The following is a 15,376-nucleotide window of genomic DNA, read 5'->3' as shown; positions in this document are numbered from 1 at the left end:
CACATTTGTGGGGTCAATTAAACGCTCAAAATGGCCAGAAAAAGAGAACTTTCATCTGAAACTCGACAGTCTATTCTTGTTCTTAGAAATGAAGGCTATTCCATGCGAGAAATTGCTAAGAAATTGAAGATTTCCTACACCGGTGTGTACTACTCCCTTCAGAGGACAGCACAAACAGGCTCTAACAGGTACTATTTAATGAAGATGCCAGTTGGGGACCTGTGAGGCGTCTGTTTCTCAAACTAGAGACTCTAATGTACTTATCTTCTTGCTCAGTTGTGCAACGCGGCCTCCCACTTCTTTTTCTACTCTGGTTAGAGCCTGTTTGTGCTGTCCTCTGAAGGGAGTAGTACACACCGGTGTAGGAAATCTTCAATTTCTTAGCAATTTCTCGCATGGAATAGCCTTCATTTCTAAGAACAAGAATAGACTGTCGAGTTTCAGATGAAAGTTCTCTTTTTCTGGCCATTTTGAGCGTTTAATTGACCCCACAAATGTGATGCTCCAGAAACTCAATCTGCTCAAAGAAGTGCCCATCCAACCAATCCAACTTGTGGGAGCTGCTTCTGGAAGCGTGGGGTGCAATTTCTCCAGATTACCTCAACAAATTAACAGCTAGAATACCAAAGGTCTGCAATGCTGTAATTGCTGCAAATGGAGGATTCTTTGACGAAAGCAAAGTTTGATGTAAAAAAAATCTTATTTCAAATACAAATCATTATTTCTAACCTTGTCAATGTCTTGACTCTATTTTCTATTCATTTCACAATATATGGTGGTGAATAAGTGTGACTTTTCATGGAAAACACAAAATTGTTTGGGTGATCCCAAACTTTTGAACGGTAGTGTATTTGTTAAATTAAAAAGGTGGATATCGCTTTAAAGAGAGATCGTGCAAAACGTTTTGTCGATGAACGTCTTGATGCATGCTCCATAATCCAGGTGAGAACATCACAGAAGTTTGCATCAGCTCATCTGGGCGCAACATTTAGTGACAGATATGTTTCATCACTTGTCTAAGTGACCTCTTCAGCCTGAGGGCCCAGACACGCCAAACCGACTAGTGGTGACGAAGGCCGACTGTTGCGTCGCCTGCCGTCTGGGCCGAAAAAGTAGCACTTGAATACGCCGCAAAGATTGCAGTTGACCGGCCCCGATTCGCTAGCTTAGCACTGACTCGTTAAGCTGAACAGTCAATCGGAGCGATCTCTCTCACCGACGGGCTCCGCCGATTCAACATGCTGAATCAGCTGGGCAGCTTTTCGGGCCATCACTAGTGCCGACGGTGCGGGACACACCGCAAAAACTAGGGTCACGGATGCTCACTGATGGCCTGACGTTGGCCGACGGTCGTGGTGTGTCAGGGCCTTAAACCGACTGCAGGTATCCCCACCCTTATAAACAACACATGGGCATAGTAACCATACCCACGATTGGTTTCGTATGCAAACATGGGCGTGAGTATTAACTGGAGTTACAATGGCCATGTGTACTATTCACAGAGGATCTGGGAATGTTTGCAATCACAGCATTGTAAGAGGAGGACAGATTGTACTTTTAGCCCCGCCCCCCTCTCGGTTAAGGGAACCTCATCCTCAAAGAGCGGCCCCTGGCTTGTAGATGGGTGTAGACTGTGGAGTCCTGGCCTGGCATGTAATCTCTACTTTTTCTCCCCGACTATATCCGGCCAATTACCCCACTCTTCCGAGCCGTCCCGGTCGCTGCTCCACCCCCTCTGTCGATCCAGGGAGGGCTGCAGACTACCAAATGTCTCCTCCAATACATGTGGAGTCGCCAGCCACTTCTTTTCACCTGACAGTGAGGAGTTTCGCCAGGGGGACGTAGCACGTGGGAGGATCATGCTATTCCCCCCAATCCCCCCTCCCCCCTGAACAGGCGCCCCAACTAACCAGAGGAGGCGCTAGTGCGGCGACCAGGATACATACCCGCATCTGGCTTCCCACTCACAGATACGGCCAATTGTATCTGTAGGGATGCCCGACCAAGCTGGAGGTAACACGGGGATTCGAACCGGCGATCCCCATGTTGGTAGATGACGGAATAGACCGCTACGCTACCCGGATCCCCACGTGTTAGCTCTGTGTTGTGCCATCATCTTGGCCAGTGTCATCAGGGAAACTAAACAGACGCTGGCTCAAGGATGAAGACGTGCACATCCTTGATAGGGAGGAACGCTGGTTTGAACAGGGAGTCAAGGAGGCCATCTATGTGAAGAGGGAACGACCATCCCTGAACCGAGGGAGGGGGGGTGCTAAGAGTACATCTGTCGCCATCTTACAATGCTGTGATTGCAGCGACTCCCCGATCCTCTAGTACATGTGGCCACTGAAACTCTAGTTCATGCTCACGCCCATATTTGCATATGAAACTGTTTGTTGGTGCTGTCATTATGCAACTGTATTGTTTATGAGGGTGGCGATACCTGCAGTCAGCTGAGACTGAAGAGGTCACTTAGGTGATTACCGAAACATATCTGTCAATAAACTTTGTGTCCGGATGAACTGATTCAACTTTCTTTTACTTTGTCTGTGAAATGTGTTTTTAGAAGCATATATGTATTACACAGAAAGAGAAAACACAAAAGAAGTCCAAGCCAGCACATGTGATACCTTCATGTGTACTTCAGACACCTTGAGCCACCTGCCACAACTTCCTTTTGTCAGGCTGAAGCCCAGTTGGAATATATTAGCATGATTAATGAGGGCGTCGCTTGTGACCTGCAAACTGCCACGCTGTATTTCAACACTCGCTGTATTTCAACACTCGCTGTATTTCCAGACTCTTCTGAGTCGAGGGAAGATGTGGCTCAGTGAGTGTAGGGGTGTGTGCACGCTCTGAGTTTCAGCGTGAGTTTGTTTCTGTCAAAACAAATGGCTACGGCAAACAATCTCAAATGAATGTGGGGGATACGGGCTGATTGGGGTCAAGGGGAGGGGTGCATGTGTGTTAAAGTGTATTACGCCAGGGCCAAATTCAGATTGTGGGATATTAATATAATGACTAGACAGAGCATATGTGTGTGTGTAAATGTGAGAGAGGGGGAGAGAGAGACAGAGAGAGACAGAGAGAGTGATAGAGACACAGAGACAGAGCAAGAGAGACACAGAGCGAGAGAGGGAGGGAGAGACAGAGATAGAGAGAGATTAAGAGAGACAGAGACAGTGTGAGAGAGAGGGAGGGAGAGACGGAGAGAGAGACACACAGAGAACGAGAGAGGGAGGGAGGGAGAGACAGACAGAGAGAGAGACACACACACACACACACAAACACACACACACACACACACACACACACACACACACAGAGCAAGAGGGGGGAGACAGAGAGAGAGAGAGAGAGAGAGAGAGAGAGAGAGAGAGAGAGAGAGAGAGAGAGAGAGAGAGGAGGGGAGACAGAGAGCAAGAGAGACAGAGCAAGAGAGAGGGAGGGAGAGAGAGAGAGCAAGAGAGACACACACACTGACAGAGAGACAGAGAGAGAATGAGGGTGTCTAGCTTAGCAGGAAGAGGTGAAAGATGCAGATAATGAATCAGTGGGCATATCTGATGGTGTTTGGGTGAGTGCCCTCACACACCTCTGAAATCACATCTGTATGAGATACCTTTGTTTGTATTTGCAGCTTAGCTACAGCAGTGAGACTCCTTTCACAGCGTTCCTCTGCAAAGGCGTGACCGGGGAGTTAATCTGCACTATACGTTGGAAATACAACGGTCAACATTTGAGGACTCATTCTTTTCTTTTTTATCCCAGCACTTATGATAAAAAGGTACTCGAGGTTAACGTTTCGGAGTGGTGGCACAAGAGTCATAGTCATGCCGGCCTGCTGTTAGCAGATAAGGACCATGGTCAGGCTTATTTTCTGATGACTAGATCAGGTTAATGCCAGGTTCAGCTCTCATTTTTGATTAATTGAAATACCGGGTTTCAAAGAAGGTTGAATCAGTTCATTTGGACACAACATTCACCGACAGAAACGTGTCATCACTCATCTAAGTGACCTCTTCAGTCCCAACTGACTGCAGGTATCCCCACCCTTACAAACAATACAGTTTCACAATGACCGAAAGCAACGATCAGTTTCATATGCAAATGTTCATATGCAATTAGGCGTGACCACTAACTAGTAAGTAGTTAATGGTCACACCCAAATCTGCAAATGAAACTGGTCGTTGGTTTTGGTCGTTATGCCACTGTATTGTTTATAAGGGTGGAGATACCTGCAGTCAGTTTAGACTGAAGATGTCACTTATTTCCACTACATGGTACCGGCTCAACTCGACTGTTTTTCATTACTGGAAAGTACCGGCATTTTGGTGACTGCTACTGGTACCACCTTTGTCAAGGTTCCAAAAAAACTGGAGCGGGTACCAAAATCAATGCAGACCAGCTACACTGAGGGGGTACTGTTACGGAAATGGAAAACGACATTCTGCGAGTCGAGTCGAGCCGGTACCATGGAGTGGAAAGGGGGCATTAGACTGAAGAGGTCACTTCGATGAGTGATAAAACGTATCTGTCAATAAACATTGTATCCAGATGAACTGATTCAACCTTTGATCTTCTTACCTGGATTATTGAGCATCAAGACACAAGATACTGGGTTGTGTACACGGATGCTTTTTACAGCTAACATTTCGGCTCCAAATTTGGATTTTGTCAGATTATGTGCCAAGGACCGGGTAGAGGCAACAGGAGAACACTAAATGAGAGAAAATCCTAAACGAAGATAATACTAAAACACAGAGGTGGATCTTATTCTTCCAACTTGCACTGAAATACAAACATGTATACATCGGCAACATTTACATTCCAGTGACGATGCAATCCACCAACATGGCCGGGGGTGGGGGGGACAGACCATTAGCATCAAATAAGGAAATATAAGGGGGACGTCAGAGAGAACACAAGTCTTCACCAGTGGCGGTTTAGCAGACATGTTTGACGAGGGCGCCCAGCATCTCCATTTCATGTCATCGCTTTAGAAAGCTCCTAACGGCTGCTGAAAGTCTAAAACAACGTCTGCAGTTTATTACGAATGACAGGACGCAGAGTGAATGCAGGCTGCTCTCATCATCATGAAATGAAAGGCAGTGAAGGGATGAAAGCAGCGGAGGACTAAAGAGGTGGTGATGGAGGTGGGACAAGGTACAAAGTGAAAATAAGACTGATGATCCAGTCCCTTGTGGTAACAAAGACAACTGTCCTGGTCTGATGCATAGACTGTGCAGCAGATACGCATGCAAACATACAGTTTGTCACACACACACACACACACACACACACACACACACACACACACACACACACACACACACACACACACACACACACACACACACACACACACATCAGCAGAGTGCAGTTCCTGGAAGGCATTATTATCGTGGTAGGTGCTTTAGGCAAGGAGTGGAAAACAACCAGACAAACGCCGCCTTTGACGCCATGGAGATGGAGCTCATCTCCCAGAAAAGCTATTACATATTTAAGCATCTCATTAAGGCCACTTCTTGGCAGAGGGTGATTTGATCAGATTTAACATGGATGATGGGTGAGTCACATAAAACGCTGTTGTCGTCTGGCACAGTTTTCCCATCCGCCATTCTACATGGGAAATGCATTCAATTATTTGTGCAACTACGTAAAAGGATGCATTTTGGGTTTCGGGGACAAGACGCTTGCTCCCTGGTCTCTCTTTGGAGCTACCATCATGGCTGGGGTAAGCTTATTTTCCATTTCCCCTAAAAAGAAGTGTCCATGCTCAAAGTAGAAGTGTAAAGGGGAAGCCTAGCTGACTCAGGAAGTGTCTGCTGGGTGATACAAGTGTGTACGTCAGGGCTCTTTAGTCCATTAGGCAGTCTGACAGAGGTGATTACAGTTGCATCATTATGGACAGGAGGATGTGGTGTGGAATCAGATTAGGCCATGTGCCAGGATTTGGGGAGGTCGGAAACAAACTCTTTTGAGTGCCTGCTAATCTTACGTGATTTATTTTTCAGGATGCACTTATCTGCAGAGAAATCCATTGCACAACACTGTTGTCACATTCTTGGTACATTTAACGACAGATCGAGGGGTCCAAAAAAACTCACTTTCCCATGAAGCACTTAGGAACAATGCTGAGCTTTCGGCGTCGGTCCTTGATCAGGTGCCGGCTCTTAGTCATCATCATATGGTAGAGCTTCTCCCCCTTCTCCGCAATCATCACATATGCGTCCCGTTCCATCCCCAGTTTGAGACCTAAAAGGAACAGATACAAACAAATTGGATCCAAGAGTACGTGCCGACTCTGCAGCTGCTGGCCAACAGCTCGAGCTAAATTGTGAACAGCGATACGACTACACGGCAAAGAGGAAACAGCGAGTGCATAAATATAACACTGATCATTTTTGAAAGCAAGGTCATTCCAGGTCTAGAAAGGGAAACGTCTTCGAAAAGAACAAGGGCACACCGTGTCACAGACATCTTAGTTAGTCTTAGCGTCATAGTTAACATCTTCCAACAGCGTTTATACCCTCCGAATCTACACAGACGGAGTGACGAAATACGAGATTAAATGTCAGTTTGTGAGTTGAGTGAGTTAGAAGTCAGGTTTATGAGGTGCTTCACATTCAAAAAACCCAGCCGGTCCAGCCAGAACAGGACATACGGTTCCATTTGCTAAGTTCAGAAACCCATATGCGCTGTATAAAAGCAGAATGGCGGGGCTGTTAATGCGGCCTTAAGGAGACAAGAAAACAGCTTTGTCTGGATGGTTTGGTCATGTTTTTAAGTACGGTGCAGACAGAGGGCAGGTACGGGGCTCAGCAGCCTGAATCTGCCGCAGCCTTCGTGAACCAATTCCAGATGCTAAACTGCCCCAGACAAGTCACTTTTCTGTTTGTTTGTCAGTGCAGTGCGGCAGTTGTTGACTATCACTTCTGTACTGTAAGGCAGAAACTTTTGGAGCTCCATTGTTCGGCCCACTACCCTGGTAAATCCCTTCTATCTGAGCCGCTTAACTCCGTCCCGGGGCCTCGACAACTTTGGATCTGCACTCTGAAGCTCTTTGACTCAAATCGGCTCTACTCTGCTGCACTGAAACTTGCCGGACGACTGAGCTTCAGAGACTGCTCTCTCCACTAAATTTCCCCATGAGGCGTTGGGAGAGGCCGTAGTACTCCAGCGTGGGACTCTAAACAATGCCGGCCCCATTACGACGGAGCTCGGCACTGGCAGCCTCTGATGGAGGTGGGGTAAAATTACATTTGACAGCAGCTGGAGTGGACTCGAACAATGAGTGTCGTTGAGCTACAGACAAAGCCTGTCTAGTGCAGAGGGCCCCACAACTTTTGGTCCAGCTGCTTGAGATGGTCAAGAACTGATCTTAATTTCCCACTATTGTTGGTGCAAGCTAATATACTAACACATTGTCTAACGCGCTCATTTTCCTTAAACTCGATAAGATAAAAGGCCGGGCACCTCCAGCTGGTATCACTTGAACAAAGAAAGCCGCTTGGGGGCTTTGTGGAGGGCTAAATTACCGACTGAAGCACTATTTAGAAAAGGTCACATTTAACAAGGTGTGTCAGGGAAAGAGAATGTCACAACGCATGAGGGGGGATAATGGAGAAAATTGTCACTGTGATGTATTGTTGCACAGCCTTATTACGTAGCTGTGCAGGTGGGAGCAACAGGAGTCCAGAGAAAGTAGACTGTTGAGAGTAGACGTTAGACCGTAATGGTAATAAATGGGCAAAGATTGGGGAAGGGAGGGGCTGCTGGGGCACTGTGACTGATCTGGCATCTGTTAGCCCCAGGTCAATTTCCGCCGGGTCGTAACTAAACACCTCCATCCAGGGCGCACTCCCTCATACCCCTTCGTATACTGTAACCCTTTGCTTTCACTACTAGATCAGGTGCTGACGTCCTTGAACTTTGCGGTGACCGCTTACTTAAGTCTGGTCCAAATTACAAAGTCTAATTTGCACCTTTTGAAATATTCAAGGGGACGGTCTTGCTCAGCTAAAACACTGGTGTAGTTGATTTTTTGGGGCTTCTGTCATTTTTAAGCCGAGTCATGTGCAAGTAGCTCGGGCGGAATCTGTTTTAGGCATCAATGCTATCAGGCGACACACTGTCTCTCAGAATACAATAAAATATTCTATTAGTCATTTTGTAAATACATACAAATGAAATTTATTCTCTGCATTTAACTCATCCTATTGTATAGGAGTAGTGGGCAGCTGCCGTGCAGCACCTGGGGACCAACTCCAGTTCCGGGGACGGCCTCGAGGTTCGAACCCAGGACCTTCTTGCTGTGAGGCAACAGCGCTAACCACTGGGGGCCACCGTGCCGCTCCCACCATACCGCCCACCCCCATGCCGTCTCTTGCATCAAATGAAGTTAAAGCCTTTCAATCTTCATTAACACCCTTTAATGCGCGTGCAATAACAAAGACATATGGCTGTGCTGAACAGGTGGGTGCACATTTTAAGTCACAGGAAGTCAAAACATGGAGGGGAAGCAACTTAAGTAGCGACAACAATATCAGTTTACATTGCAGATTTGGAACAAAATGGTAGTCTTCACAAGTTATTTCATCTTTAACTAAGTCCTGTCAAAACATACACCGCTCACAAGCGTCTCCGTTTCCAATAAAAAATGTAGGTCTGATGTAAGAATGAAGAAAATAAACCTCTGGAATATAGAAATCCATTAAAAAAAACACCCTAGCGAGATCTACGGGCATATTCAGAGCTAAATCAGAGACAAAACAACCTTTATTGGTCTCAGTAATGTTGTCATCCTTACTTTCAAGCCCATCTGTCTTTGGCGAGCTGCAGCAGCACTATTTTAAGCTCGGGCCAGGATCGAACATGCCGTTTTTAGCACTTTGTGTTGTTTGTGAATGAGCTGTTTGATTAAACACACGCTTCCCACGCGGGGCTTTGAGTAGCCTTAGAAACCTTAGGAAGTCCCGCAGCATTCTGGATGGAACCTGGCGTCTCTGACTTAAACAAAACAATTCTGCAGCAGCACGTGTATTGTGTATTGGTTTGCAATGAAACGCTCTGGTTTTCCAGCATTTAGTCATCAACAAAGAAGGTTAGAGCGCCAACAGTCACAAACCAGTAGATAATAAACACTGCTGTTACCAATATGAGACAGCTGATAAAGCCTCCATCTTTCTTTTTCTTTTTTTTGGGGGGGGGGGTTACCCCTTTTTTCTCCCCAATTGTACGTGGCCAATTACCCCACTCTTCCAAGCCATCTTGGTTGCTGCTCTACCCCCTCTGCCGATACGGGGAGGGCTGCAGACTACCACATGCCTCCTCCAATACATGTGGAGTCAACAGCCACTTCTTTTCACCTGACAGTGAGGAGTTTCACCAGGGGGACATAGTGCGTGGGAGGATCACGCTATTCCCTCCAGTCCCCCTCCAAACAGGCGCCCCGACCGACCAGAGGAGGCGCTAGTGCAGCAACCAGAACACATACCCACTGCCGGCTTCCCACCCGCAGTCACGGCCAATTGTGTCTGTAGGGACGCCAGACCAAGCCGGAGGTAACACGGGGATTCGAACCGGCGATCCCCATGTTGGTAGGCGACGGACTAGACCGCTACGCTACGCGGACGCCCTGCCTCCGTCTTTCACTTCAGATGGAGACATTTTGCCCAAACATCGACAACATTAACGCTCCTGCTTCCATTTTATGTTACGACACAAGTGGAGGTGCTACGTCAGTCACAAAACCGACGGCGGTAACGGCCATCAGATGTGAAAGCGTCACATTTAATTCTCCGTGTGGAACAGAAGAACATAGGGAACATGACCACTCACTCTCTCTCTGCTCCCTCTCCCTCAGGATGGCATCCAGCCACTTCTGCTTGTCCTCGGTGTTCTTGGCCATGCAGACAAACCATTTGTTTTTCGCCGTGTTGTGGATCTTCCAGCCGTTAGTCACTGTGTAGTTGTTGCTGTGGTAGTCCGCTGCCAGGCAAACAAAGTGAGCACAATCAAAACCGCCGCCCCGGACTGCACTTTTTTTTTTAAACATTTTTTACACCTAAGTAAACCTTCTCCAATGTGGTTTTAATGCTGCTGACATGCCTGCAAATGTACACCAGATTCTCTGCACCCCCCCCCTGCCCCAACACCCCCCACCCCGGCCTCCATGTGGGACAGTTGGAATGAAGAAATGTAAGGATATGTTCCTCCTATTTCCATGCCTTGTTTTACAAACTTTTTCTTACATTGACTCGTTGTTATGAATTTTTTTCTCTGTTATTTATTTGTTTGTTTATTTATTTATTTTTGTGTGTGTGTGTGTGGGTGGGTGAGAATGTGGCCCTCTTGGCCAAGTCTCCGTTTAAGAGATTACCTCAGCGGGACCAATCCAGACAAGCGAAGATTAAAGATAATTGTAGTAAAAAAAAAAAACCCACACACGTCTTACGGACGCCGAGCTTAACCGTGACTCGGAAAATCATTAAAAGAATTTAAATCGGGCCTTATAAGAAGCCTTATTAATTGAAAATGGAGAAATCCCTGTGCAGTTAATCAGTCACGGATTTACAAGCTAATTAAGATGGTAAAGACAGGGCACCTTGAAAGCAGTAAAATGACCACCTTTCAACTGACTCAACAGAAAAAACAACAAAAAAACACCACCAATAACAACAACAACCAACTCCTCCTCCTCCCTGCTCCCCATTCTAATTTTGTCATCTGCTTGGCTCCAGGTGAAAGTCTCCTGAATAATGAATGGCCCTGGGTGATGGAGTACATTAGTCTTGTGCTGGAAAGTCATAAATAGATGTGATACGTCAGGTCCCACAGGGAGCCGTCCTCTGGGAGCACAGAGCGCTGCTGCGGTTTGCGGGGATGGGTAAGCGAATACTCCCGGCTTGGGATCCGGTCTGCAGATGTAAGAGGGGGATATTCTGGTAAACCCATCTGTAGGTGCACGCTGAGGCTGGGCAAGGTGAGGTGTATAGTAGCGATGGTTGAAGCATATGGCAGAAGGTGTGGAGGAGGGGCGGTTGGAGAGGTGCACCAGTTTTGACTCAATTTGAAATAAATGACTATCAGTAGGAACATGGTATATATAAGTTCTGACTCACTATGTCTCTTTGAGAGTTAAACCCCCCCCCCATTTTTCTCCCCAGTTGTACTTGGCCAATTACCCCACTGTTCCGAGCCGTCTCGGTCGCCGCTCCGACCCCTCTGCTGATCCGGGGAGGGCTGCAGACTTCCACATGCCTCCTCCGATACATGTGGAGTCACCAGCCACTTCTTTTCACCTGACAGTGAGGAGTTTCACCAGGGGGACGTAGCGCGTGGGAGGATCACGCTATCCCACCCCCCAGTTTCCCCTCCCCCCTGAACAGGCGCCCCGACTGACCAGAGGAGGCGCTTGTACAGCGACCAGGACACATACGTACATCCGGCTTCCCTCCTGCAGGCACAGCCAATTCTGTCTGTATAGACGCCCGACCTAGCCAGAGCTAACACGGGGACTCGAACTGAAGAGCCCTGTGTTGGTAGGCAATGGAATAGACTGCTACACTACCCGGACGCCCCAGAGTGTTAAAATTTTAAGATTTTTCCATGCCCGCTTGTGGGGAGCCGGATGTGGGTGTGTGTCCTGGTTGCTGCTCTGGCGCCTCCTCTGGTCAGCCGGGGCACCTGTTCTGAGGTGAGGGGGAACTGGGGGGAATAGCGTGATCCTCCGACGTGCTACGCCCCCCTGGCGAAACTCCTCACTGTCGGGTGAAAAGAAGCGGCTGGCGACACCACATGTATCGGAGGGGGCATGTGGTAGTCTGCAGCCCTCCCCGGATCGGCAGAGGGGGTGGAGCGGTGACCGGGACGGCTCGGAAGAGTGGGGTAATTGGCCAAGTACAACTGGGGGGGAAAAGGTGGACAAAATAAAATAAATAAATGTTGGGCATAATTTATAAACACTTGCTTACTGCTGAGGTCCATACCAAATAATTCTGTCAAAGTGTTCAGCTGATGACCCTAACCACCACCATGTTTCTCCACATATGTATTATTATAGAAACCTCACCATCAGCATCTTTCACCAATAGTGCACACCTTAACATACTGAGAATATTGGACATCTAATTTCTCAGAATCTAGCAGCGGTTTTGTGCGTGGCTTCCTCCCCGGCAGTTAAAATGTGCGAGCTAACTAGCACCAGGCAGATAAGAAAAGGCACAAGAGCTTTGCAAGCCATCTCGCCAATGCAGAAGAAAAAAAACTAAGATGTTTTTCAAAGAGGAAGAAAAATGTGTTTCTAATTCTGAAGCCAACACAAATCAACCCTCGCATGGTGCCTCGCAAAAAAAAAAAAAAAAAAAAACCACAGCAGAAAAATGAGCCGAGTAATGGGGGCGCATTATATCTGGTTAAAGAGGTGGGAAACTTCAGCTTCGGCACCTTATCTGAGCCCAGAGCGAGTGTTTATCAAACGAATCGGAGCACGCCGACTGTTAACATTTGTAACAACATCCTGACCGAAAGCCAAGGTATCTGCTGAAAGGTGGCGGAGGAGGTTACACGCTACATCCTCTGTGAAACCATAAACGAGAGCGAGTTACTCCGCCCAAACTGTAAACAAGTGACAGATTTCCTTCGCTCACATTTCAACAACGGAAGCAACAGAGGCCATTTAAAGAGTTTCTGATATGCTAGCTGATTCTGATGGGAATATCGTAGCATAATCCTCTGCCGTATGTCAGGCATCATCATGTCAGGCATCATCATGATGCTGAGGAAGCCAGGGGACAAATCAGCCCATTGATAAATGAGAAGAGGCTGAGCGAGTGAATGTTCAAACAGAAAACGGATGAATGGACAAGAGATCGAAAAAGCAGCGCCACTGTTGCCTGCCTCACACATGCCGACCTGTTCCGTCTTCCACGTTTTCCACCTCCATCACCTCCGTGTTGATCCGGCCCCTGAAGACATAGAGAGGACCGTTGATCGACTTGGTCCTCTTGACAGACTTCTTTCCAGAGACCCTAGGAAATGAGACACAAGACCGTCGGTCTCACTTTGCAGGGAAAATATCTGTTGTTGCCAAATGCCATTGCGAGAGAAAGACCTCTTTAACACACAACACATTCATATGGGTAGAGGTGGGGGGGGGAGTGAAGGCATGTGCAGGTCTACTTGTTTTGTTTGCATACTAATGACCTCACATTAGCTCCAACTTTCCAGGTCTAGTTCCCGTCAATGAAGGGGAACGTTTACAGACTCATTAAATAACCCTTTCTGCATGGCGTTTCTCCCCGCGCCCTGACACACGAGGCCGTGTTCACTCCGTTTCACACCTGGACTTTCTCTTGCAGTAGACGAGGAGGTTGTCGAACAGAAAGAAGACCCGCTCCTGGATGTTGCCGGCCGAAATCTTCAGGAGGTTTCCGTGAAGGAGCAGCTCTGTGCAGATGTCTGTCAGGTTAGTACCCTAAGGGAAAGGAAGGTAGAAAAAAAACCACAAATGAAATGAAACAAAAGATGGAAATTACTGAGACCCAATTTCCTCAAGTGGGTAATTAAAGAATCATGCGACTCGGTCTAGACTCATCATCCGAAATTCCTTTTTTAAAGAGAACTGGTGAAGTTTTTAATCATCATGAAAGGAATAATTCATCATTAAATCGTGCCTTTATAGCCACACACTGCACACAAAGTGTATTTTCTTGAGCACAGCACACAACCTCTGACAGTGCTCATCACAGTCTTAATTAAGGTTGGATGAAACATCAATAGCTACACTTTGTGTACACGTGCATGCATGCTGCATGTGTGCATGCATGTGTGACATTAATTAATAGTAAAGGGTTTTGAGTAGCTTGCAGCTAGACAAGTGCTATATATAATGCAGTCCATTTAGGGCATCCTGGTAGTGTAGCGGTCTATTCCGTTGCCTACCAACACAGGGATCGACGGATCGAATCCCCGTGTTACCACCAGCTCGGTCAGGTGTCCCTACAGACACAATCGGCCGTGTCTGCGGGTGGGAAGCTGGATCTGGGTATGTGTCCTGGTTGCCGCACTAGCACCTCCTCTGGTCGGTTGGGGCGCATGTTTGGGGGGGAGGGGAAACTGGGGGAATAGTGTGATCCTCCCACACGGTACATCCCCCTGGCGAAACTCCTCACTGTCAGGTGAAAAGAAGCAGCTGGCGACTCCACATGTATCGGAGGAGGCATGTGGTAGTCTGCAGCCCTCCCCGGATCGGCAGAGGGGTTGGAGCAGCGACTGGGACGGCTCGGGAAGAGTGGGGTAATTAGCCGGACACAATTGGAGAGAAAAAAAAGGGGGGGGTGCAGTCCATTTTGATCTACATACAGTATACAAACTAGTGAGACATCATAGTGTACACCCACAAAATCGTTTCATTCAACTCATGCAGTATTTCTGAGCGATGATGTCCACCCTAAATCAGGTAGTACTTCTTCCATAACATTGGCTTTCATTCAATCTCTCATAATACTACTGTTGAAAAGGTTGCAGACAGCCTGGACAGTATCAGAGGTGAACTGGCGAAACACTGCAGGCAATTACCCTTTTCACAGCATGACTGAACTGCCGGACCAATTAACCGTGTTATTTAGGCCCTTTTCAGTACAAAAATCTTCAAGATTTTAGCCATTCATCTTCTCCATCCACAGAGAGGCGATTACGAGCTCTCAGAGATAGAGTCACATGCTGGAATACGAATACATGCATGAGTATATGCACGCTCACATGGGAAACACACCGTTAAGGCTGATAATGAATGAGATCTTACACATATTATCCATCCATCCATCCATTATCCCAAGCCGCTTATCCCAACAGGGGTCGCGGGATGCTGGAGCCTATCCCAGCAGTCATTAGGAGGCAGGCGAGGAGAAACCCTGGACAAGCTGCCAGGCCATCACAGGGCCGACACACTCACACCTAGGGACAATTTAGTATGGCCGATGCACCTGACCTACATGTCTTTGGACTGTGGGAGGAAACTGGAGCACATGGAGGAAACCCACGCAGACGCGGGGAGAACATGCAAACTCCACACAGAGGATGACCCCAGACGAGCCCCCAAGGTTGAACTACCCCAGGGTTCAAACCCAGGACCTTCCTGCTGTGAGGCAACCGCGCTAACTACTGCGCCGCTGTGCCGCCCTTTTTCATATTATTAGAAGTTAAATCTAGCCGCAGGCAGCCAACAAGGTTTCCAAACATCATGAGATGGAGCTGCACGCTGGCACATCAGGTCCCACTACTTCATGTAGACATTATTTTTTCACTTGACCTTATATTTAAAAAACAGCTATGACACATTAACTATTAGAAAGAAATACCTAGCTATAAA

The 15,376-nt window shown here is 47.4% G+C and overlaps 1 protein-coding gene across 1 annotated transcript in view; it reads right to left on the bottom strand.

Moving 5' to 3' along the window:
• Positions 1-15,376, bottom strand: part of prex1 (phosphatidylinositol-3,4,5-trisphosphate-dependent Rac exchange factor 1) — a 147,214-nt gene that overhangs the window by 58,469 nt on the left and 73,369 nt on the right. Inside the window, exons 7-10 of the mRNA XM_056273226.1 lie at positions 13,347-13,480; positions 12,919-13,034; positions 9,844-9,993; positions 6,111-6,258 (exon numbers count right to left, since the gene is read on the bottom strand). Coding sequence (XP_056129201.1) covers positions 6,111-6,258; positions 9,844-9,993; positions 12,919-13,034; positions 13,347-13,480 — 548 coding nt within the window. The remainder of the gene's footprint in view (positions 1-6,110; positions 6,259-9,843; positions 9,994-12,918; positions 13,035-13,346; positions 13,481-15,376) is intronic.

This window comes from Lampris incognitus, chromosome 2, assembly GCF_029633865.1.
Source record: "Lampris incognitus isolate fLamInc1 chromosome 2, fLamInc1.hap2, whole genome shotgun sequence".
In the NCBI taxonomy this organism is placed as follows: domain Eukaryota; kingdom Metazoa; phylum Chordata; class Actinopteri; order Lampriformes; family Lampridae; genus Lampris; species Lampris incognitus.
This window is presented reverse-complemented; position numbering and strand designations above follow the sequence as displayed.